The sequence below is a fragment of the Culicoides brevitarsis genome, chromosome 3, assembly GCF_036172545.1.
Source record: "Culicoides brevitarsis isolate CSIRO-B50_1 chromosome 3, AGI_CSIRO_Cbre_v1, whole genome shotgun sequence".
NCBI classification, from domain to species: Eukaryota; Metazoa; Arthropoda; class Insecta; order Diptera; family Ceratopogonidae; genus Culicoides; species Culicoides brevitarsis.
In genome coordinates, this window is record NC_087087.1 from 22,547,984 (window position 1) to 22,570,462 (window position 22,479).

Sequence of the window (22,479 nt, forward strand, 5' to 3'; positions counted from 1 at the left end):
AAAATTTAATAAAAATTATTTTTTTTTGTAGTTCCTGAAGTTGTTACTGATGCCATTGAATGTTCAAAAACCAACAAAACCGAAGCAAAAGTCGCTTTTCAATTCAACTTATTAGCAATTACGAAAATCGCAACCACAAGCAACAGTTTAATGGCGATGTGGGCTTTTCAACCAAGTATTTTGGAACTTTTGGCAGTCACATTACGTTTATCGGATGAGAATTTGTGGGCATCCTATGACGACTTGAACTTCGCTGCAGTCAAACTCTTGGCATGCCATTGCATGAAAAATAACAATTTTTTCTCAGCCAGTTCGTTGATCAAGTCAAAGTTGACGGAGTCATTCAGTGTATTGAGTCTGGAATCAAGTTCGAGTCCCACTGCCGGCAATTTCGGGATTATTTTGGAGTTTCTAGAGGGAATTATGAACGTTGAGACGATCAAGGAAGAACGCCTAGAGCTGATTGTGGATTGGTGCAAAACCATTTTCCTTCAAATTGGTTCACATTTGTCAGCACTAAAAGAAAATCAAAAGTTTTTATCGATTATTGCGGCTATGAATAGACTTTCGATGACTCCAGCTAACCCAAAAGTCACTGAAACTTGTGCTTATTGCTTGGATTCGCTTGGTGACGTTGAAATATTACCAAATGACGTTTTACAACAACTCACGGAAGTTTGTTGCGTTCAAATGTGTTCGACAAACAGCACAATTCGCAACTTATTCTCGCATATTTTTGCGAAAATCCCTCTTCGGTTCACGCTGACGCAAGTAAATAATTTTACAGGCATCAATAAATTGCATGCAGATCACATCACGCAACTACAACATTGGCATTACAGAAATGGATCATCCGCTAATGGGAATTTTCAACCGCAATTTTTCAAAGATTTCATTGAAACTATCGGATTTACGCGGGATCTTGTGAATTCAATTGATGAATTTGCCCTGGAGGTGTTTACAAATAGTTGGTATCACGAAATTGGTCCAAGTAGCGCCTTCAAAGACATGTCAATGACTGATGTGCGTCCCCTGATGTCCTGGCTCGAATGGCAAGCAGCCCAATATTGCACGGAAAACAAGTTGAAAACGACTTTGGGTAAGCCGCAAGACACTTTTCTCAAAATTGAGGCACTCATCAAGGAAGACGCTCGTGTGCTGAGTCTCAAGGATCGCGGAATCACCGTAAAAGGCATCAAAACGTATTTGGGAAATCAGAGAAATGCGAAAATTCTGCTTGGATTCCTCGAGGCACTGGAAAAAACTATTCACAATGCTTCTGATGGCACAGCTTTTGGATTGCCAGCATGTGAAAAACCCGCAAGAACATTTTTCCGCGTAAATTCTTCCACATGCATTGAATGGTTCACGCGTATCGGGTACGCCATTAATCTCGTTGCTTTGCATTGCATGTTGCCGGAACAGGTAATTCGTTATTCGGAAGTTGTTTTGCATGCCTTGGTGCAAAGCAAGAAGCAGCACGAGAAAATGTTCGATCATACCATGATGTCGCTCACGTGGGCTTATGTCAAAACGGGAGAAGCAAACGCCTTGTACGGATTGTATGTATGGAGTAAGCAAGTAACGGGAAAGAAATTCCAATGGATCAAGTTAGCAGCGGAACAAGCAATAGGTCATAAGGAAATAGCAGCTGATGGATACTTACATGTCTTGAAGGAAAACGATGATGCGCAGGAAGATGCTAGACTTCATCCGCACATTAGAGATTTTATTGTGGATATGACGACAATGTGTCTTTTGTACTCGGGAAAGCTTGAAAAACTCCTGGAATTTTTGAAACGTGAAGAAACTCGAGAAGAGCAACGTACAACGATCCCTATTGTGACGATTAACTCGCAACAAGTGCAGTCGATGATTGTCTTTGAGCAAACAACGGATCCAAATGTGCTTGCTTTATCTAGTTGGGAAACACTTCAATTGGACAAGACTGTCCCAAGTGACTTTTCGTGCCATAAAATGGTGAATTTAACGGAAAATACTCTTTTTAAGATTGCTCTAGGTGAGTTTTGTGTCCTAGTTTTTTTAGGTTTTTAGTAATTTTTTTTTAATCTTTGAGTTCAAGAAATCTAAAGGAACAAAAAAATTTTAAATCACCAAAAAATACTATTTTTGAGCTTTTTTCTAATTTTTCAAGAAAATTTTTGAAAAATTTCAATTAAAAATTTCCCTTTTTAAAATATTTTCGAACAAAATTTGTATTTCAACATAGATTTTCTTGCCTTAAGGCCGCTCCAAATGAAACTCAACAGTTTTGTCCGATGCCCCATTTTAAATTCGAAAATCCAATGGGGCAAAATAAAAAAAAAGTTAAAAATTTCATCAAAAATTACCAATTTTTGGTGTATTTTCATAATTTTTTCAAAAAAATGTTTCAATTTTTAGTAAGTTTTTGTATTGCAAATCGTATTTTGACATAAAATTTTCTGTAAAAAATAATTTTCATGAAAATTATGGAGTTTTTTATCAAAAAAAAAATTGACAGTTATTTTAATAATATTCATTTTTTTTTTTCAATTTTTAGGCCGCTCCAAATGAAAATCAAAAATAAAGTCCAAAATTTTTGAAAATAAAATGGGGGGGGGGGGCAAAATAAAAAAAAATTTGAAATACTTAATTTCGTACAAAATGACAGAATTTTAGCAATTTTTGGCCGTTGATTAACATTTTTGTTGTTTTTTAATAATCTTCTTTGAAACTTTCAAATTAAAAATTGATTTTAGATCATTTTTAGTTAAAAATTGAAAAATTAAAATTTCATAAAAAATAACTGTCAAAAAAATTTGAAAAAAAAAATTCAGTAATTTTATGAAAAATATTTTTAGAGAAGAAAATTAAAGTTAAAATATAGTTTTCAAAACAAAAATTAAAATAATTGAAAATTTTTTATAAATTTTTTTTGAAAATGTCTTGAAAAATTATGAAAATACGCCAAAAAACGATCAATTTTGATGAAATTTTTAACTTTTTTTTTTATTTTGCCCCATTGGATTTTTGACTTTTAAAATGGGGCATCGGACTTTATTTTTGATTTTCATTTGGAGCGGCCTTATTTAAATTTTTTTAGATCAATTTTTAATACACAAATATCAATGTAAAAAATTAAAAACAACAAAAATATTGATTAACGGTCAAAAGTTCTTTGAAATTTGGAATTTTGTATGATAAAAAGTATTTCAAAATTTTTTATTTTTTTTGGGGGGGGGCCCATTTTTATTTCAAAAATTTTGGACAAAACTATTGAGTTTCATTTGGAGCGGCCTAAATTATGTTTCACAAAAAAAAAATGAACTTGATTTTTAAAACTTTTTGAAAAATATTTTTTATGACATTTTTCTTAATTTTTAATTCAAAAAAAAAAATTGTATTTTTTCCAGATCACGAACCATCGAAGAAACAAATGCTCTCGAAACAGTGTTTTAAGATAATTCACAGCTTGCTTCAAGACTCGCTTCGTACACAATCGACGGAATATTTGAATCAACTCACTATTCTCAACCACATTTGTCACAAAGTCTCGTCACAGGACCCTCCCGTTACGGATATGAATATTTCCAAGTCAATCGGTGCCAATAGTCTTCATCATTTACTCCGTTGGTCCGACTTGCTGTCCCAAAATGCGTCAAATCCACCAAATGACGACTTGCGTCTCGATATCGTTGGACTATCACGCAAGGAACGCAATTTTGATCTTTGTCGTCGTGAACTCGAAAAGTTCTATGCTTCTTCTATGCTGTGCAACATTTGGCCTTCGCAAAAAACAAAACTGACGATTGACGTTGTTCACGCGAAATTAATTGAAAATTCGTACAATCATCAAATTTGGGACAAAAAGATGTCGCGTGCCATATACGAGCAATGCAAACTCATGTATTGCTTGCCTGGTGAGAAAATTAAGGCGATTCAATTGGCAGCCGTTGCTACAACTGGCATGATTGACAACGAGTTATCTGGATCTAATCAAGATTTACGTGAACCTGTAGCGCGTTTTATGTTGAAATTATCGCAATGGATCCAAGCTGAGACACAACTCATGTCCTTCGGTTGTTTGGATGCTTTGATTCGAAATATTCCGGACATTCATACGAATCATGAGCCGAGTATTCCGAGTATCTTGTCGGGATCGGACACGGTGATTGGCAAATTGATTCAAGAAAGTACGCGACGTTGTCCGGAATTGGCAAAGGGATGGTACACGCTTGGTGCGTGGTTTTATCGATGGGGAAGGAAACTTGTGGAGCAGAAAAATGAGCGAGGTGCCAAATTAAAAGCTGTTGATATTTTGAGCATTAAACAGACGGTGCCTGATGCCACAGACGACGATATTTTATTGATCGGAGAAATTTTTGATCGACACCAAGCAACTGCTGAAGAAGAAGACATCGGAAATTTAGATGGAAATTCCACGGAAGTCATTGAAAGTGAGTTAAGAACCGTGCCATGTCTGAAACAAATCCCTTACGAACAAATTCACGAAGTTGTCCAAGTGTGGAAACAAGCTCACAAAACCGTTTATCGATATTACGAAAAATCCGCAGAAAGTTATTTCAAATTCCTCAAACTGACCACGACAAGTGTTGAAAGAATTGATGATAAGCTCGAAGGATGGATTGTAACAGCTACATTGAGAATTCTCCGACTTATCGTTAAACATGCTTTAGGTCTGCAAGACGTTCTTGATCAAGGATTGCTTACAACGCCATCCGACCCATGGAAAGCGATCATTCCACAACTTTTCGCTCGTCTCAACCATCACGAGCCATATGTCAGACGTCGTGTTTCCGAGCTTTTGTGTCGCGTTGCCAAGGATTCGCCTCATTTAATTATTTTCCCGTCAGTTGTGGGCGCTGCTGAGGAACAAACGGTCAATATTGCCGAAATATCGAAGACTTCAGAAGACATGTACGACGAAATCGACACGAAAAATCAATCGGGCTTGGCATTTTGCTTCAACGCATTACTTGACACACTTTCACAACAGTCCCCCGAGACTGTTAATCAAGTGCAGCTGTTTGTAAAAGAGTTGCGTCGCGTCACACTGCTGTGGGATGAGATCTGGATGGTCTCGATGACACAAGTGTATGCCGAGTCAGCCAAGAAAATGGTTCAATTCGAGCAAGAATGGATGCAGTCCAAGGAGAATCCGGATCAACATGACGCTAAAAAGGATATTTTGATGGAAAAATACAAAATTTTGATTCGTCCGATAATTTTTGTCATGCAACGCTTGCATCAAATGACTTCGCGCACGCCAGAAACTAACAACGAACGAAATTTCCAGGAAAAATTCATGAAAGTCTTTGAAAATTTAATGCGTGAACTGGAGAAACCCTTTAACGCGGAAAATCCTCTCATCGCATGGCAGAAATTTAAAATCGTCTATCATCAAATGCAACAAAGAGCTCAACGTCGATCTGCTTATATCCTCAAAATGGAAGATATCAGTCCAATTTTGTTCGCAATGAAGGACACGGCGATCTCGATGCCAGGAATCCAAGTAGCCAAGGGAGTTGCACCCGTTTACATCAAAGGTGTCTATAACACCGTAGTAATTTTACCGACAAAAACCAAACCCAAAAAGCTGATTTTGTATGGAAGTGATGGCAAGCAATATGCTTATCTCTTCAAGGGACTCGAAGATTTGCATTTGGACGAACGTATTATGCAATTTTTGTCGATTGCGAACTTGATGATGACGAATTCCGTGAATGGTGATGGCAATTCGACCGTTTATCGGGCACATCATTACCCGGTTATCCCGTTGGGACCACGATCGGGTCTCATTAGTTGGGTGGATAATGTCGTGCCTGTGTTTGCACTCTACAAAAAGTGGCAGCAACGAGAAGCAGCTAATCCGAAGAAGAATAAGCAGTTTGTTGTGCAACGCCCGAGTGAGATGTTTTACGAGTAAGTTTATTTTTGTCTCTCGTTTTCTTTGTATTTCAACGAAAAATTCTCTTTTTGCAGAAAACTATCTCCATTGCTTCATGCAAACGGCTTAAAATCGTCCGATCCACGAAAGGAATGGCCATTGCCTGTTCTTAAAGAAGTACTGTCCCAATTGCAAGCTGAAACCCCAAGCGACTTACTTGCGAAGGAACTTTGGTGTCACAGTACAAATGTCGCGGAATGGCGTCAAATAATCCGTCGTTACTGCCTATCGACAGCCGTTATGAGTGTCATTGGTTACATTATTGGATTGGGAGACAGGCATTTGGATAATATGCTGATTAACTTATCGACCGGCGAGATCGTTCACATCGACTACAACGTGTGCTTCGAAAAGGGAAAAACTTTGAGAGTTCCCGAAAAAGTTCCGTTCCGCATGACGCCGAATCTGGAAGCAGCACTCGGAGTAACGGGAGTTGAGGTAAGTACTTTTTTCATTACGCTCTAATGGTCGACAATGCATTTACCTTAGTGGGAAAATATTTAATATTTTATGGGAGATTCTATTTTAATGAAGAGAAAAACTTTCCTCGACCACTTTACTGAGATTAAAAAAAAGTATTTTAATGCATTTTTAATGAATTTATAAGCGAGCGTGATAGTGTTCGGCTCTTCAATAGTAACAGCTATCACTTGCATATTGCATCATCACACCGACAAACACAAGTCAATCGTTCCATTTCACTTCATAATTATATTGAATTAAATCGATTCGAGAGTGAAAAACCAATTAAAGTTATACAATAGCGCATTGAGTAAGACAAAATGTTCTCGAGGGAGTTATTTGTTCTAGAAAAAAAATATTTACTTGCTTCCACCATAAGATGCCACCGAGTAGGAAATACGAGAATCATTCACTTCAAAACACACTAACCTGATTAACACGCATTAGGCTGAGAAATGAACGTGACAAAATAAATAAATTGTGCGTAACATTCTTTTCGTAGAAATTAAATAACGTTTTCAATATATATATTTTTTTAAATGAGCCTTTTTTATTTATAAAAATTGAAACATCGTCACTCACATCACGAAAAAAGATAATTTTAAGCAAAACGTGAAAAATTACATGTTTTCGTTGAATCGTAGACTGCTATGAATTTTCAATCATTTCTGAGATTCCAGAGTCTTAACTACGATTTTATGTAATTCTTTCAAAATTTGATACTTTTTGTACAGAAAATATTTTATTTCAACAAATAATATTTTTTTCTTTAAGGTACTCAAAAACATTTTCTGTTTCGCGTTGCATTTTCGAATTTTAAACATATTTTTAAAGTATCATATATTTTTTTTATTTTTACCCATTTTTAACGATTGTTCAATTTTTTTTTAATTTAATTTTTTTTTATATTAAGAAAAATGTTAAAATTTAAATAAAAACATCTAAAGTATCTTAATTTACTTTAATGAAAAATTAAAAAAAAAAAAATGAAATTCAGTCAATTAATAAGAAAAGTAAAAGAAAATATAATGTTTATATTCCTCATCCATGCTTTCGATTAGAGTAATGGGTAAGGAAACGCGAAATAATATAACTTTTAGAAACACCTTTGAAAACAATTTGTTTAAAAATTTAATGAATGAACAAATTTTCCTTATTTCCATTAAAGTTTATTAAATTTTACCCCTAAAATCATATCTTACCTTTTAATTCATAATTTGCGGGTATTGTTTTACAATTTGTAATCCCTTCATGCTACGTGATGTCTGACAAATTTAATTAAAAGCCAAAATTTCTTAGAAAATATTGATTTTATTTATGTGTTTTTTATATATATTTGTTTTATCATATACAATTGTACAACAATAATTATATTTATTCTTTTATCATAATAATAAATTATTTGTTCTTTCTATATTTTATTTTTCCAATATATTTTTTTTTTGTTTCATAAAATCTCTCTTTCTATTTATATACTTTTATTTTTTCCAACGATATTAATTATTATTTTTATTCATTAATGTAATAAAAATGACGATAATGTTAACAATAAAGGCTCGGGTTAATTGATTATTAACTTAGTTAACATAGTTGGTATACTCTTGTATTTTGTTTTTAATTTTATGCAAAAAATAGAATTTCGATAAAATTTTAATTAACAAATTTCTATTTAATAATTATGAAGGACTATTGTTTGATTCATCACAAAATATTTGGCTTTAATGTAAACTTTTGCTTTGTTGTTGCTGTAGGACAGTTTTAATTGAAACTAAATTAAAACAAATGTTTAATATTGCAAACATCTCGGAGCAGTTTAAAAAGTTTATTTCATCATCATAAACCAAGTGGAAACGCCTTGTCCACGAAAAATTTGATGTTCAAATATATCAATTTCAGTCCTTATTGAGTTAATATTGTGCCCCATGGTACTTTCAATGAAATTTATTGATCTTCTTGTTAGTTTTTATCTTTTTTTTACGAACAATTTTCTTTGTTATCGAAAAATCGGTAAAATAAAATCATATCAAATATCATAAAAAAATAAATTTGTAAAAAAATAGCAATTAAACATGTTACAATGTCATGACGTTAAAAAATTCTTGAAAAAAAAAGATAAATATTCAGTTAAAAGGTTTTTAAAAGTTGATTTAAATGAAATTACCATAGACCTCATGCATAACACTGATGATGAGGCGGATGATGATGATAAACGCAGTGAGACAATTAAAATAAAATTAATCATCATAATGAAGACGGTATCGTATTCTTTCTGGCTTTGCGTTTTTGTTACAACTTAGTTGGTAGTGAGTAAGGACGGATACGACAACTGCTCGCTTTTCTATGTAATGCATATATTTGTTAAATTACTCGTCCTTTTTGTAGGGAGGCATATCTCTCTTGTTATCTTTCTGTCCTTGTTAATTGTTTATATTTATTATTTTTTCCGTTGTTTGTGTTTTTCGTTCTTCAGACGACTTTTCCTGCGAACCAAAGTTAAATCGAATAAATTTTCGTGTTTTCTTATTGAATAAGTTCGATAAAATCGAACACGGTAGAGGGAAAGTATTTATTCAATTTCACAATTTCTCCCTTAAGCTGGTGTTTTGATAGGATCGGGTACAAAGAGAAACTTTTTGTTGTGCTGTAAATCGATCATTGTTCGTCGGAAATTTACGTGCCACCTGTTGCATTCATCGTCTTGCGGCAAACAGTGACCTAATTACATTATTTCACTATTATTTGTATGCTCGAAGAGCAAGTGGGAGTTTCATTGTTCCGTCCTTTTGTGTAGAGATGATAAGATGACAAGTTATGATAACTAAATGATGGCTCAATGGCTTGTAATTGTCTTGCTATTGGTGTTTCAATTTGCTCCTGGAACAATATTATCTTTGTCCCTTGTGTGTTGAATGGAGCAAAAGAATGGGTTTTACCATTATTATGAAGGTTTTTTGTTAGTCTTTTCGACAATTTTTATTCTAAAAATAAATTTTAGGCCGTTTCAAATAAAATTTAATAGTTTTGTCTAAAAATTTTTAAAACGAAATGGAGCAAAATTAAAAATATAAGGAATCCAGGAAAATTTTTTTTTTTTTTGAAAATTTTTTAAAAATTAAAATTCAAGTTTTTGCTTTGAAAAATTAAGCAAAACACAAAAATCGATAATTTTGGTTAAAATTTGAACATTTTTCTTATTTTGCTTAACTCTTTTTCTTTAATTCTAAAATGGGACACAAGACGTTATATCAAAAAGTATATAGTTTCATTCAGAATGGTTTTAAAAAAATATTTGAAATAAAAATTGATCTTAAGATATCAATATTAAATTATCTTGATGTCCAGTTGATGTCCAGACTTGACAATTTAATATTTTTTTTTACGAAAGTTTTTCTTGAGAATTTTAAAATTAAATTACGCTAAAATCTTGAACTGAAATTGCCTTGCTCGCTTGTTTTCTTGACTTTGCCACCTTTTTCATATAATGAGATTTTATAAAATTTCCTACAAGTACGTATACAAACTCTTAAATTGACACATTGTAAGGATAAAAATTGTTTTTATTTTTTTTATAGCCTGTAGACGAGAGTCTCATTGTTCTCGTGTATAACACAGTGGCAGGGTGTCGTGATCGGCGTTTTATTACAACCTTTCTCTGTTGTTGAAAGCTCTGCTGGCGCATCAACGGACGTCGAGTTGTGTCCAGCACAAAAACGTCCATTTTCATTACTGCAGGCATTGTTGGCCTTTTGTGTGGCGATTGTTGTTGTTGTTTTTATGGTTTTGTCCGAAATGTCTGTTGTGTTATTTTTTCGGTGTGCCAACGGTGTTTGTTTTGACCTGAAGTAACTTTTCAAATTAAAATTAAATTTGGATGATTTTTGTTGTTTCTGCTGCAGATGATGCGTCGTCGGTGTCGTTATGTGATTATAATTTATTGTTTTTGCACTATTCGATAGATTTTCGTCAATTTCGGTCGTTTGCTTGTTATTGTTCAGCAATTTCACGGGACTATTCTCAATGGATGTCGAGTCGAAGCTCTCGGCGATCGCACATTTGTTCCTTATTAACTTTAGTTGCGGCGGTTTGTGGTGATTTGTGTCAAACGCCGAGTCAATTGATACCTTTCGCTTTATTGGCGTGTCATTGAACTCCGAATCATTGTCCTGCGACGACGAAAAAGTCACCATTGTCGTATGATTCGAAATTAACTCTTCACTGATGGTATTTTGTGACTGTCGATGCTCACTGCCGATCGATGACAATCGCGGATGTTTAATCATAACTACCACCCCGCTGTCGCTAATACTTCCGCGTGGCGCACCATCCAGTGGTATGGGTTCGAACGCACTATCGGTGTCGGTGCTGTTGTGTCGACCACGCGACGTTGGCGTTCCCATCATTTCGGCACGCGAACAATTAAACATGTCATTATTTGCCATCATTGCCGAACTTTTGCGATGCACCGTGGATCTGATACTTTCTACCGGTTCCTGCGTATCGGGCATCTTGCAACGCAATAACCGTCCAAAGGCCTTGCGGAATGCCGTATTTTTCCACGCGTAAATCAGCGGATTGATACCCGAATTTGCCATGGCCAACGTGAAACAGATTTTGTAGACGGCGGGCGATCGATTTTCCATTATTTTGAACATTTGTACCATGGCCACGATGAAATACGGAATCCAACATATTGTAAAGCTGCCCAAGACAAGCACACACACCTGCGAACGACAAAAAAAAATGGATTAACTACAAAACAACCACAAAGCAAACATTCATAATTCACTTATTTTTCAATTTGGGAAGAAGTATGCTGGCACAATATGCAAAATTAAACACATTTTTCCTCATTTCATTTGATGTGCAGATAAAAAAAAAACAAATTTGCATTTTTTGCGGCCATACAAGCAAATATTAGGTTCCTTTACACGTGTCTCGAATAGACACAAAAAAAAAACAAATTCTGAGAAAACAAAAAGTGTTGAATTGAACACGGTTTTTGGTTGTTTTTGTCTTGTACTACATAATTTATGCAACATCATGATTATTTTGGTCGAAGACTGTTTTTTGCGCTAAAAACGACTGTTTGATTGCCGTGAACAGTAAATATTAGAACAGTTCATTGGATGCTAAAAATAAACTGATTCTTAAAAATTTGCCGCCAACCGGTTCGTTTTTGTCTCAAACTTTGTTTGTTGAGGTCTTGTAGGAGTAGGAAATTTCCATGAGAGAAATTGCTCAATTTTTCAATTAAACAAATATTTTGACCTACTTAAATGTTATTACCGCATTTCCAAGAAAAAATGCGGTTCATATTACGATGGTAGTAGTGTGCCAGGTCACGGGGTTTAAGAAAAATTTTAGATCACGTGGTTTCAAAATTTTCTCAGGTCACGTGGTTTGAAAATTATTCGGGTCACGTGGTTAGCAAATTTCTCAGGTCACGTGGTTTGAAAATTTTTTAGGTCACGTGGTTTGAAGATTCCTCAGGTCTTGTGGCTTGAAGATATATCAGGTCACGTGGTTTGAAAATCTCTCAGGTCACGTGGTTTGAAAATTATTCGGGTCACGTGGCTTGAAGATTTTTCAGGTCACGTGGTTTGAAAGTTTTTCACATCACGTGGTTTGAAAATTTCTCAGGTCACGTGGTATAAAAGTCACGTGACTAAATTGAACTCGTGGTCAGTTTGATCATTTAAATTACAATTTACAAATTTACAATTTTTTCGTCTAATAAAAAGAAAATGTTTTTTTATCGTTCTTTCTGAGAACCCTGAAGCATATTTATTTGATTTTTGATGAAAAATTTGAAACAATATCTCCATTGATACATTTTTAATGCAAATATATAAAATGCAAAAATGATTGAACATTGTTCGATTTCAATTTTCTTCTTGTTACTCGAGAAACGCGAAATTTAAATGACAAATTTTTCGTATTTGCTCAAAATGCGGGTTATTTTTCGCGTTAAATGATGGCGCATAATTAGATCGGATTACCTATTCAAGTTTTTGCCGTTCAATACACAAATCCATATCTCCTGAAAATTTTCTAGATATTCTCTTTATAAAACATGACAATATTCCCGCTATAAACAAGTAAAAGTCGGCAACGTGACCATTTGGCAGCCTGTTAATATCGCATAATATTATGTTTGTGTGAGAGAAAAAAAATCTAATTATCTGCGTCGTTGCATGTTTTCAAGTCCCTCGTGTGAGACTTTTATTCTGTGGAAAAAAAACGTTGTCCGTCCCAGTTTCTTGTCGCTTTCAATTATTATTTTTGTTCTAAATTCATTGCTCGAGTCGTTGTGCTGAGTTTGTGGCGAGTTGCTTGAAGGAAGAAGAAGACACAGATGTTTTGCATAAATTTCAGAAAAATATTGAAAAATTAGGTTCTTGACCGTCTTTAAAATGAGAGAATGAGAGAAAAAATACATGAATTGAAAATAAAAGTCCTTTTTAAGACAAGACAGATGCCTTTGTATTAACAAGGAGCTACTTGTAAAAACCGCAAAAACCGTCTGTGAATTCGCAAAAAGTTGTCATTAATTATGAGGATGTTTTGGAAGTATGTGCGTGTTCAAAGAGGAACAGAAAAAAATAAATTTGCATCTTTTTTAGCCGAGAGCCAATTTTTTGTGTTTTCTTTTGTAACAGTCATCCTCGAATTCGTACATTTTTTGCCTAAAAGTCGTAAATAATTGACAAAATTAGTCATCCAACCTTGGTTTTTCGCGAAAGCATCAGGTTTCAATGTGTGCCAAATTGGTTTCGCGTACAAAAAAAGCAAGCGGGCGGATAGGAAGTGAATAGAAAGATACAGTTCATGAATATTTAAGCAGTTTCGGTGTTTCTCTCAAATTACAGTGTCGATATACGACACGTTGAGTCGGCTTACCCGTTCTTTTTAAAGACAGAATTTGGTATGCATGAGGCTTTAATGTATTTTCTCGCACTTTTTCGCTGCTTCTTAATGTATTCACAGACGTAAGCATACTCAAACAAGAAAAAACTTCCTCCTCCCCATGTCAGACAACTTGTTACACAACTTTTTTTTCACACATGTTTACGGCGGTGCTTACCTGTACAGATTTCCAGTCTGATGCTCGATCATGTAAAATTCGCATTTGCTTTGCGTGTTTTGACGCCTCACGTAAAATCCGCGAGTACGTTAGCAACAAACAGATCCAAACAATGGAAAAAATTGGCGTTATTATGCCACCCATATACCATTGCGGCAAAATTTCGTCAAATTCGCATTCTGTTGCTGTGCCAAAGTTGTTCCAAAATACCGGCGTAATGGCAATTATGAAGCTGAGGATCCAACCGATGCCGATGTGGGTCACAGCTGCCTTTCGCGTAATGTATCTGAAAGTGCAAATGACAAATTAAAGCTTCAGCTAAGCATGCCTTGCAGCAAAATCTAAAAAAAAACTAGAAAATAAAAACAAAATGTAACTTATTTCTGTAATGAAAGAGAATTTATCATGCCCCAGTCAGTCTATTAATTAAATGATTTTACTCCCACATGAATTCCAACCAGGCTTTCATTGTAATCAGGACTCCGATTGTAGATACAGGTTTAAATTACAATTAGACTTAAATTGCGGCACATCATACTGTCTGCACTACCATACACGGGCGACGATTTAATAAATAGCTTAATTTGCTTGGCAAAAGTTTTGTTGCACATTTTATTAATTACTCGGAAAATTCCAAGTAGTAAAAAATTTTGATGCGATTTTTTTACAACTGTTATAAATTTGTTTTTATTTTATTTTTTCTTGGGAATTCATATACGGCACGCGTCCCGTGGAGTCGCCTGGTTTATTATTTTGAATTATTTTCTGTTTTTAAAGCTATTTAAGGGAGTTTCAACATTATTTCGAACTAAAATAAAAATATTATTTGAAAATTTATTTAATTTAATAAATTTAAGAATTTATTATTTTTGAAAAAAATCAATTTATTTATTATTTAAATTCCGATTTGTAATTTTAAACTTTAATATTTAATTTTTTAAGTTTAAAATTTTATTCTGAATGATTTTTTAAAATATTTTTTTTAAGAAAAAATTTAAATATTTTTTTTTCTAAATAGTTTAATAAAAAATAAATTTTTCTCGTGATTTTATTAAATTAAAAAAAATAAAATTTATAAAAAATTTAAGAAAATAAATTATTTTTTTTTGTTACCATTATTTTAAAACAGCCATTTTCGAAAAAAAAAATTCACAAAATTCCCATTCTGATTATTTTTTAAAGTTTCAAAAAAATTTTTGAGCAGTTTAATTATTTTTTTATATTTAGTAGTTCTAAATTGTTAAAAATAATTTTTACTGGATTTTGCAAGAAAATTTGCCTATTTTCTCATAAAGTCATTCAAATTTTAGGAGAATTCAAAATATGTAATGATCAAATTTATTGGTGTAATCCAATGCAGTGTAAGACTAAAGTATGTAATTAAATATAATTGCTCATTTATTTGTGTCTGATGCTAGAAACTTTTCATGTAAATCTACCTTTTTGTTTCTCAACTTACCTCGTGTAATGCAATGGATAGCAAATGGCGATATATCTGTCGACGGCAATTGCCATGAGGTTCCATATTGAGACGCAGCACGCAAAAATGATGAGGAAAAAGCGTAAAATGCACCAAAAACGCACGCTACCTAGTTTTGTGCCAACATAAAATGCCAAATGGTAGGGCAACGTAAAACCCACAATCATGTCGGAGATGGCGAGCGACAAAATAAACAGGTTACTGATGATGCTCCGTAAACGACGACTGTAACGTACTGCAAGTATGGTCAAAATGTTGCCGCAAATAATGGTGACGACGAGAAACCCGTCAACGGTGGACCAAATTATCACGTCATTTTGGATTTGAGCCGCGCGACTTTGTTGCTGGAAATGCGGCGGTGGTTGCAACGCTTTTATCTCCTCCTCGCCTGCTCTTGGTAATATTGATTCGTCACTGATTGCCACTGGTCCACGTAAAATGTTGTCTTGCATACTTTTTTGGAAAAAGATGAAATATGGCTGCGATACTTGTTGTTTTTATTTTTACATCTTGAATGTCGTCTGGGACTTTGTTCCTTCTTTGAACCTTTCCTTAAGTCCACGACTTGTGAATTTTTAATATTTTTATTGTTTTTCAATTTGCTTTCTGTTTGTTCACGATTTCAACCCATTATTCTGCTTTTGTCATTGTTTGTACTTTTTTTTTTGATATTTGTTTAATAATAATAATCCAAGTTGCTTTGTTGATTATTTTTCATGTGAACCACTGAACAAACAAGATCTGATTAATTTCTGTGTGCACTGCTTGTTATTTATTTCTATTGAGAAAATGAAATATGGCGAAGAAATTCGAGACAAATGATTATTGTACCAATTTCGCTGAGAAAATAACTGACTGTACATAAGACATTTGTCATGAAACAGAAAACAATTGGAAAAATCCTCTTGACAGTTGCCTTTTACCGACTTTAAAGCCCAGACAGTGACAAGTCGTTATTTGAATTAAATGCGAGTGACAATCAATTTCTTATTGTTGTTATTGCTGTTTTCATGCGGAAAAGAGCTTAAAAAGATTTTTTTTTCTTGCAAAAGGGCAATAACCTCCTTTTTGTCCTCTATCATTTCATTCACTTTTTTTTCGCATCAATCACTAAACATTTCTATATGTACAAAACAAAGTTTTGCAAAAAAAGGCGGAAATAAGAGTAACAAAGCAAACACTTAGAAGAAAAAATGATTCTTTGTCATACAAAAAGGCATGAATTCCAACACTTTTTATGTTAAAAAATAATCATAATTCCTTTTCTGAGTGCTTTGTTGCTTTTTGCAGCGAGTTTCACGTTTCTTCTAATTAACATACAAAAAAGCATTCATTTTCAAACGAAAATTTTCCTTTTTAGGATTTTTACTTGACAGAGATTTATTTTGAGTGAAAGGACACGTGCGGTTCTTTTCTTCTTCTATTTTTGTTTTTTAAAAAATAAAGCAAGGTGTTGAATTTGTTTGCCAAAAACTGGCTTAAATTACTGTCGTTCACCTTTTTTATGTGTTTTTTTTTCATGTTTCGACAAAAATAGCGTACGAGACATGATAAACAAAATTCCATACATTTCTTCGTGTCTTGTTGGTAACATCATCACTAAATGGAAGAAAAGAAGGTACGAAACAATCGTAACGAATTAAGGTCAAATCTGATGGTTATGGTTTAATACAAAAAGTGCCAGAACGAAATTTGTGACATTAATTTTTTGGCGATTTTTTTTATCAGTTTTTCCGCGTTTTGAATTTTTGTCAAAAAAATATATAATTTTTCTTTGAGTTTTTGTCAATTTAGGCCGGTCCAAATGAAAATAAAAAATAAGTTCTAAAATATTTAAAATAAAAGTTTTGAAATAAAAAAAAAAGTTTTGAAATACTTGTATATAAAATAACAATTTTTGAATAATTTTTGACTGATTATCGATTTTTTGTTGTTTTTTTATTATCTACTTTGAGATTTGAAATTTAAAATTGATTTCAGACTGTTTCAAGTAAAAATCAAAAAATAAGAATTTCACAAAAAAAAATTGAAAAATATTTTGAATAATTTTATTGAATTAATTTTTTTCAATTTAAAAAGAATTAAATTTTTTTGCTCAATAGCTAATAATTATTTTCTCTCAAAAAATCTCGAGAGAAAATTCTAAGAATGTTCTTACACCTAAAAAAAATTCTAAGACTTCATTGAACTTTATTTTGATGCAAAGTTCTTTCACCACAAATCGATCTTTCCTGTATACCTCCAGAGGTTATTGTTCGTCTAATTGAACTGTTCTCTCACCTTTGAATGATGTTACAAGTCATTCATCATCATCATCATCATCATCGTAAAAACCGTTCTGACTTTTTTTTCGCTTTTACTTAAACCTGTCTTCCGGGTATTCACTGAGTTACCATAAAAATACCCGAAAAAATGCGAGGAAGGGAAATGAAAGAAGAGATGAAGTTCACTAATCTTATAATAATATAAATCTTGATAAATTCTGATCAAAACATAACATAAAATGTATGATGAAGTAATTCATCCACGAAAATTCTTCATATAATTTTATCGGCAGTTATTAGGAAGAAAATATGAATAATGCATGAGAGCAAAGACAAAAAACGGCACTTTTCCATAAATATTATTGGGTTATTATCATAATAATTTGTGGACTTTTTTTATACGACTATTTGTCTAGTCAATCGCGAAAAGTGTCTCAAGCACATTTATTTGCCTACACAACAAAAGCCAGTCGTCTCCATTAGTCACTCAATTGATCTCCATGGAAAGTTTTTTTTAGCTCGAGATAAATCTTTCGCAATTGTTCTAAAATATTTTTCGGCAGGAACATTTTTCGGGAAACAATGAGAATTATTTTTAAATGAATAAATTTGCTGAAAACACTCATAATTTTGTTTAAATGTTGCGAAAAGTATGCATGAATGAATTTATCTGGGCTAACATACTGACTCTTTCTCTTTCGTTTCAAATAAAACTATATTCGTTCAAGGTAGTTGACCCATTTTTGTGTTATATTGTTATTTTTTTTGTTCAAGTTAAATGTTCAGTTCATTTTTCAAGTGTTTATTGAACATTTTTGCCATCGCCGCTGCTGTTGTACAGCGACACAGTGGAAGGAAGGCATACAAAGAGAATATCAAATATCAATAAAATAAGGTCACAAGGAATAAAATATCTGCTTGTCTTGCCATTAAAGATAAATTTTTGTTCTATTTGAGATTCGTGTGAACCTTTCGTGACCTTTCCTTTTGAAGGAAAGAAAAACAAAGAAAAAACAATTAAATGAGACGGACGAAAAATTAAATCAACCGAAGGTTTTTACTTTTTTTTTCGGCTTATTTTCGATAAGTTATGAGGAAAATTGAATTTTTTGAGAGAATACATTTCATAAATTTGCATAAAACATTGTCTCAATTAGTTTGTTTGCAAAGGATTTGCATTAAACTCCCAGATGGACCAAATATTTTCATTCAATTATTATTAAAATTAAATTCGATATGCTGGACACAAAAATTGTTTAAATAAAACAATAATTTGTAGTCCGACAAGGGATTAAATTTCAACAAAATCCGATGAGAACACAAAACTAGCGAAATCCAGATAAATTATTTTACAAATGTACATCTGTTTAAAGTGCCATTGATTTTTCATTTGTGAAAAAATTACTCCGAGTGGAATTGTGTGTGATTGGAAAATTGCATGTTTGCTTACAAATGAGTAATATTGTTTGTTTGTTGCACATACAACAATGTTTGCCGTCGTCGTCGTCGCCGTTCCTCGTCCATTCTACTTTGTGATTATTCTCGCAGATTAGAATTATTTATGAGAGAAATTTGCGATTTGTTTAGCTTGCGACCATAGATATGCGGAGTAATATTTCATATCGGTCATTTTATCTAGTAATTGATGAGAGTCCATAACAGTTTAAGTGCTTTTCAGAAAAATACTGTTATTCCCGCAGGTAGAGTGTATTGTGAGTTTAGTTTAGTCTATTAAATAAAAAAAAATAATAATAGAAAAATGACACTTAACTTTATGATGCAAAACATACGGGTATTGCCAAAAAAATAATATCCATAGAAAAAAAAAACTTTTTCACTCCTTGGGGAAAACTAACATTTTGTTTGTTTTTAAAATAGGACCTTTTTCAATAAAAAAAAAATAACAATGCAGATTTTTTTGACATGTCTAAAACTTTTTTTGTTTCTCTGATTTATTTTGAGAAAAAATAGTTTTGTGCTGTAAGAAATAAATTATACATATATATTGGCATTAATGTCGACAGCATGTTTTTTTAAAAAATAATATTTTTTTTGTCAGAAGACTAACAAAATATAAATTTGAAATCTTAGTTTCTACAAAAAATATATTAAATAAAAGCATTTAATTATATTATTTTTTAATTGACTCAAATATCAAATTTCAAAAAGTTTGCTGTTGAAAATTATATTTTGGCGAATAAATTTTAATTTTTTTTTGTAGTTTTTTAACGTTTTTACCGCATTTCAATTTTTTTGAAAAAAATGCGGTATTGTGCTCGTAATGTCGTCCGTCTGTCTGTGTGGTGTGCCACTTAAACTTTGTTTGAATTAGCAGGTTTGGCGAATTCTTTTCAAATGACAGATTTGACAGCATATTTAAAAAAATTATCCGTTGGAAATTTAAAAAGTGTTCATCTGTTGGAAAATGTTTCGATGAAAAAGTGGAAAACTTTCGGAAAATTCATGGAAAATAATCTTGTTTCAAAATTTTAAAATGTTCAAATAACATTAAAAGTGAAAAATCTGAAAATTTTCGGGAAAACTCGGAAAATTCATGGAAAATCGGAAAATCTTGAAAATTTTCAAAATTTTAAAATGTTCAGGGGAGTCTCGTGAGTAACATGGAAAGTGAAAAATGATGAAAATTTTCGGGAAAACTCGGAAAATTCATAAATAAAATCATTGAAAAATTTCAAAATTTTAAAATTTTAATTGTAACATGAAAAGTGAAAATTCAAAAAGTTTGCTGTTGAAAATTATATTTTGGCGAAAAAAGTTTTAATTTTTTTTTGTAGTTTTTTTAACGTTTTTTTTACTTTAGGTACGTTGAATCGTAACATTGAATAAAATTTTATTTATATTACTTTTAACTTTGAACTCAAAAATCAGAGAAAAATTAAGCCAAAACTCCCAATTTTAAATTTAAAAAAAAAAACTCGGTCACTTAACTTTAAAAAAAATCATCTACTTTTCATTGGGAAATGTCTTATTAATGCAGTTTTTATTTTTTATATAGATCTTTTGAGAACTGTAATTTGTCATGATTTTTTATTCAAAAAATGTTCTCATTTTATATTTAATTTTTATTTTAGTTTTTATCTACTAGGTTTCAGAAAAAAAAATCCTTAAAAACATTCAAAGAGTTCTAGATGTAAAAACAATGCAATTTATCAATTTTATAGCCGTCCCACCTCCAAGCTTTTTATTCAATTTCAATTTATTTGTCTTTTATTTATATTCAATTAATTTCAAGCAAACTACAAAATGCCTGAACTGATTCCCTGAACTATTTGAAAAAAATTGTTGCATCCAATAAAGGAATACAAGTAAAAACGTTCAAGTAAAACATTTATTTTACATTTTCACCGTAAGTTCAAAAAAAGGAAAATACAGAGAAAAATACATTATTTTTAAACTGTTTCTATGTAAATTACTTCCTCAAAAAAGGGGGAAATTCTCACATGACAGCCAAGTATCGAGTATGCGATTGTTAACGACGCTTGTCATTACTAATAAATATTATTATTCATGTTCACCTCTAAAAGTTTGCCACTTCATATCGTAAACATAATAAAACTTTTTTTTTATCTTGTGTTTGATGTCACATGAAATTTTATAACTTTACCGATATTCCAGCATATTTGCTTGTCGTTCAGTTCCAGTCATAGAACATGAAAAATTCAGAGAAACAAAAATTACCGACAAAAGAATTTTTTTTCTGTTATCATCGTACAATAACATGCAAACTATTCGATCCGCAAACGATAATAAATGGCATTGTAGTAATAAATATGTATCATCGAAATATTATTTATGGGAAAAGCAATTATTGATGCCGGCTTCGTGTGTGTGTTTGGATCACGTCTCGCACGAGTTTTGGCACACCAGAAGCCAATAATGTTGCTATTGGTCCATTTGGAACAATGTGAAAATCAAATTTTGTCTGCAATAATAGGATTTTGTTTATAATTTGTCGGACCGTAACAAAGCAATCCGGTTGCAATGTGGGTTTTCTGCAACTCATAACGAGAAGAACAAGTCTATTATTTCCGAAAGAAGATATTTTTTTTGATATAATGACCTGAGTCTGTGGCTTTGCTTTTTGTGTGTGCAAGAGAAAAAACAACAAACATAAATTTAATTATTACAGCTGCCTGCCTGTACGCCCGAAGGCATATCACAGGCAAAAGCTTGGATTCGGTGAAATTGTATGTATTTGAGATTCTCGAATAATTGTCAAAAACAACAAATTTTTTCATCATTCAGGCTCGGAATATTTTTAGGTCATTTGTGCTGATCTCATTAACAGCGAAAAAACGTTAACGATGGAGTCAACAGGTAGTTTACTCTATTTATTACTGGTCATTAACCAACTTTTGTCTTTATTAGCCCCTAAACGGTATTTTGTTGAATAGCAAATGTAATAAATAATGCATGCTTGAACAACACAGGAGCAACAATAATAAATAATTAATTTTGTCTACACAAAACGCCAGAACAAACTTTAACCTGAATCAATTTTTAAATAATTTTTTTTTCAGGTCTAGAGACAAAAGATTTTTTTTTCATTGAATTGTCAACCGCTGGGCATGTAATCTAAATTTATAAGCACGGAGCCCCTCGGAGAATCGCATGCAATTTCGTAATTCATTATTTTCCGTACATTTTTTTCCTAATTTACTCCTTTTTCTTATTCGGTACATATGTACGACATTTCGCGGAGAAAAAAGTAATTTAAGGAGGAAAATTGGCAATAACTCATCTCATCACATGCCAAGATATGAGAGCAAGCCTTTCACCGCACACACACATAAATCATGCTGTTATTTGAATTTAAATGTTAGAATCTTCCGAGAATCCAGTAACATGTACGTGTCGACACCTGTTGAGACACAGCAAATAACCAACTTCTTGTATTGGTGAAGGAAATGTTAAAAATGATGGAGGACTTTGTGCTTTTTTTTTAATTTACCACAATTGTGGGCTTTCGAATTTTTTTTTGTCTTTTCATCAAATATGGAAAAAGTGTAATTTTTCAAGGGATGCTGATTGATTTTCCAAAATTATTAAATTGAATTATTATCAATTTTCTAACAGGAAATAAAAATCTAAACAAACGAAATATTATTAATTTTGTTAAAAATAATTTTACAAATTAAATTTATACGATAAATTTATTTAAAAAAAATAATTTTCCCCTTTTTTCATAAAAAAAAATCAAAATTTTCCAATTGAAGGT

The 22,479-nt window shown here is 32.3% G+C and overlaps 2 protein-coding genes across 2 annotated transcripts in view; one reads left to right on the plus strand and one right to left on the minus strand.

Annotated features, from left to right (window-relative positions):
- Positions 1–22,479, plus strand: part of LOC134835934 (serine/threonine-protein kinase Smg1-like) — a 33,126-nt gene that overhangs the window by 1,629 nt on the left and 9,018 nt on the right. Inside the window, exons 3-5 of the mRNA XM_063850966.1 lie at positions 32–2,020; positions 3,396–5,925; positions 5,986–6,388. Coding sequence (XP_063707036.1) covers positions 32–2,020; positions 3,396–5,925; positions 5,986–6,388 — 4,922 coding nt within the window. The remainder of the gene's footprint in view (positions 1–31; positions 2,021–3,395; positions 5,926–5,985; positions 6,389–22,479) is intronic.
- Positions 9,979–15,428, minus strand: LOC134833391 (alpha-1A adrenergic receptor-like). The gene is made up of 3 exons (XM_063847700.1): positions 14,956–15,428; positions 13,497–13,782; positions 9,979–11,133 (listed from the first exon to the last, which is right to left on the minus strand). The coding sequence occupies exons 1-3, from the start codon at positions 15,426–15,428 to the stop codon at positions 9,979–9,981; spliced, it is 1,914 nt and encodes a 637-aa protein (XP_063703770.1).

What these genes read in the sequence shown, in the direction of transcription:
- LOC134833391 (XM_063847700.1), bottom strand. Translation starts at nt 15,428, where the DNA reads ATGCAAGACAACATTTTACGTGGACCAGTGGCAATCAGTGACGAATCA. An exon ending in TATCCATTGCATTACACGAG is followed by an intron (nt 13,783 to 14,955) that starts GTAAGTTGAGAA and finishes TTGCACTTTCAG; the next exon opens with ATACATTACGCGAAAGGCAG. An exon ending in CAGACTGGAAATCTGTACAG is followed by an intron (nt 11,134 to 13,496) that starts GTAAGCACCGCC and finishes TGTCGTTCGCAG; the next exon opens with GTGTGTGTGCTTGTCTTGGG.